General features: G+C 34.2%; 1 protein-coding gene across 1 annotated transcript; it reads left to right on the forward strand.

Moving 5' to 3' along the window:
* The first annotated feature begins 262 nt into the window (after nt 1-262).
* Nucleotides 263-3084, forward strand: LOC149567566 (transcription factor MYB60-like). The gene is made up of 3 exons (XM_089820787.1): nt 263-536; nt 800-929; nt 2444-3084. Exons 1-3 carry the CDS (start codon nt 395-397, stop codon nt 2847-2849), a joined length of 678 nt encoding a protein of 225 aa, XP_089676913.1. The 5' UTR covers nt 263-394; the 3' UTR covers nt 2850-3084.
* Nucleotides 3085-3293: the final 209 nt, after the last annotated feature.

Genomic DNA, 3293 nt, shown 5'->3' on the forward strand with positions numbered 1-3293 from the left:
AAGTCATGCCTTCTTTCATCAAACACCTGACTTCCCACTTCATAAATTCATATAATGGATGACAGACTTTTATCTCCTTCATAGCCATCTTTCCCATCCAATTATCAAAACACACCCAAAAAGCTTTTGTGGACACCCACAATTCAAACCAGAGTTGTGGTGGAGATGAAGCTTGATGAATACTATTCAAGAGAATCTCGAATATTGTAAGTTGTCTGCCATTATTGGCTTAAGATTGTTTTTGGCTGACGAGGAGTTGGAAAAAGGGAAAAAACATCACATGGCCAGATGAAAAATCGCCTTTGGAACAAGAGAAAGTTTGGCGTAGCTACAACTATAAAAACTGCTTTGGATCATACTTTAAAAAGAAGAAAGAAAAATCGAAGGCCCAAAAATGCGGTATCAGAGACTGCATAATTGTTGTAGCAAGAGACCTGTAAAGAGAGGTCTTTGGTCCCCTGATGAAGATTTGAAGCTCACCAGATATATCCATGGCCATGGCGCAGGCAACTGGCCATCTCTTCCTGATAGAGCTGGTAAGCTGTTTGTATCATTCAAAGCTATTAGATTTCTACAATTCATTTCTAATATCAAATTCTATTTCTAGATTTAATTGTGTATGTTCTTTCAGCATCAACATTTCGGATCACACTCTGTGATCCATTGTCAGAATGAGAGAGAAGAGAGAAGGATAGAGGAAAAAGAAAGAAAATAAAATTCATATCATATCAAATCATATTCAGTTCAGGTCTTTTATTGAATGACTGATTATACCATGTGGGTGCAATCATCATGGCAGGATTGGAGCGATGTGGGAAAAGTTGCAGACTCAGGTGGATGAATTACCTGAGGCCAGGCATCAAACGAGGGGAATTCTCTGTGGAGGAAGAGAATACCATCATCTTCCTTCACACTCTTTTGGATAACAGGTATTCCTAGATCTCTGCTTATGGCTGCAAAGTCTAACCCTGTACAACTTTCTAATGCCCATCCTTGAACATCACACACTAAGGAAAAGATTAAGCTTTGGAAAAGTATGTCAATTTTGACTATATAACATGCTTAGCTTAAGAATGAAGTCTTAGTGTGTGATGTTTAAGTCATCCCCATTTTAACTACTGATTTCAGAAATTAAAATTACATATAGTTTGGTGCAGGGCTTAAGCAGACTTTGTTTCAGTATTAAGATTTCCAAATTAGGAATAAGAGCTGTCTGCCTGATTCTAGGCATGTCATCAGCTCAAGATAAGCAGCATACAGTGATAACATAATATATCTTTATAATTATGGATTGCTGAGTGTGATTCAAAACTTCAATACAAAAGAACTGTTTGTTTGTTCTAAGATGCAAATTCAAGATAATCATCAGTATATAATAATTAATAAGTTCATCTTTATGATATGTGGCTGAGTATATCCAAAACATCAATAGAAAAGAGTTTAAGATATATTATCAGCTCAAGATAACCAGCATATAGTGATAAGTAAAATACATCTTTATGATGGTGGATATGTTAACATTGATCTAAAAAGTCGATTCAAAAGAACTGTCTGTTTGTTGGAATATATATATATCAGTTCAAGATAACTAATCTATAATGATTTGTTTATCTTTGCGATAGTAGACAGTTGAGTGTGATCTAAAATATTGATACAAAAGAATGTCTATTGTTTTGACACATTATCAGTTCTAAGTTAACCTGTATATACTAATAAAATCATTTATGTTAATGATGATGGATTGTTGAATATGATCCAAAACATAACAAAACTGTCTATATGCTTTAAGGCATACTATCAGCTCAAGATAATCAACATATAGTGAAAAACAATTGTCTGTATCATAATTGAGAACTAAATATGGTCCAAAACATCAATATAAAAACAAAAATACAGTTGATTCAGGAAGGATTTATTTGAATTTATCTTCACTTAACTAGGTTCTATCTAAGAGTTCTACTTCAAAAACACAACCAATCTATACTGTGGCCTTGCATCCACCTGTGCCGAGCTTAACAAAGTAGTCATTTGTGTCTGAAAAAGCAGGAACAATCTTACTTTCTTTTACTTCCTGGATAAGCTGCTGATTGATTTGATTCAGTTATTGTCATCATATTTGGATTGGATACTTGCCAATTTGATCTTACATCAAAGGATCAAACTTTGCAAGATATTACAAAGCTTATACAACTATAAAGCCACTGTACAATATTGTAGCATAACTTTGCAAATTCTCTGTCAAAGAAGTGGAGGGCCAAAGAGATGTTTTTATTTAAAATTGATGATTTGTATTCAAATTTTAAACATAAATGTTACTTTTATGTCATTAAAATTGAACAATTTACATTATGTCAGTTTTTTTTTTTCATAAAAGAATGACACAGGTTTGTGCTTTTACCCTTACAACCTTTTAACATTTTGATTATTTTTGGACTTTAAACAGATGGGCTCAGATTGCAAGGCATTTGCCAGGAAGAACAGACAGCGAAATCAAGAACTATTGGCACAGCCGCCTTAAGAAGAAGGAGGGTTTTGCTTCAAGTTCAACTTCTATTCATGATACCTCCAACTCTTTCACACCCTCATGTGATACAGATGTGCCTCTTCCCACCATTGATGACACCATTGCTTCTTTTCAGCTCTCCACCAGTGACCTCCAGAGCTGTGTTGAGTGGATGGATTCTCTGCAACACCAATTAACACAAGATAATGTCATCTTCTTGGAAACAACATACCCAAGATTAACACAAGCCTCCTCATATGACACTCTCTTCTATAATGAAGAAGCCAACATTCCTGATGCCATGCCTCATTCAATCATTATAAACCACTTGGATGCCTCCACATGATGGGAATTTTTAAAACATCTCCATTGTATTCATTCCAACTCATCTTTTACATGAGCATATGACTCTGCTATATCATGTCTGTTATACAAATGTATGACTAGTGTATTATATCATCTCTTATACAAACATATGACTTTGTTATATCATTTCTTAACATGCATATGACTGTATTATATCATCTCTTGTACAAACACATGACTGTGTTATATTGAGGCACTGTTTTTCTCTTTTGGAAGATTACTGTTATATCTGAGATACTGTGTCCCTTTTGGAAGATTAGTTAGGAAGGATAGATATTACTGTGCGTCTCTTTTTGGAAAAGCACTTTCCAAGGAAACATTTGGAGACTCTTATATAATTAGTATGTTGTATAGGCCGAAAATTTTGGATTGAAATTGTGTGGAGTTTATTTGTATTTATGTTTTAGATTATGTTTTGTTTCTT

This window comes from Cupressus sempervirens, chromosome 3 (assembly GCF_028749045.1).
Source record: "Cupressus sempervirens isolate cs-2001-9-10 chromosome 3, ASM2874904v1, whole genome shotgun sequence".
NCBI lineage: Eukaryota > Viridiplantae > Streptophyta > Pinopsida > Cupressales > Cupressaceae > Cupressus > Cupressus sempervirens.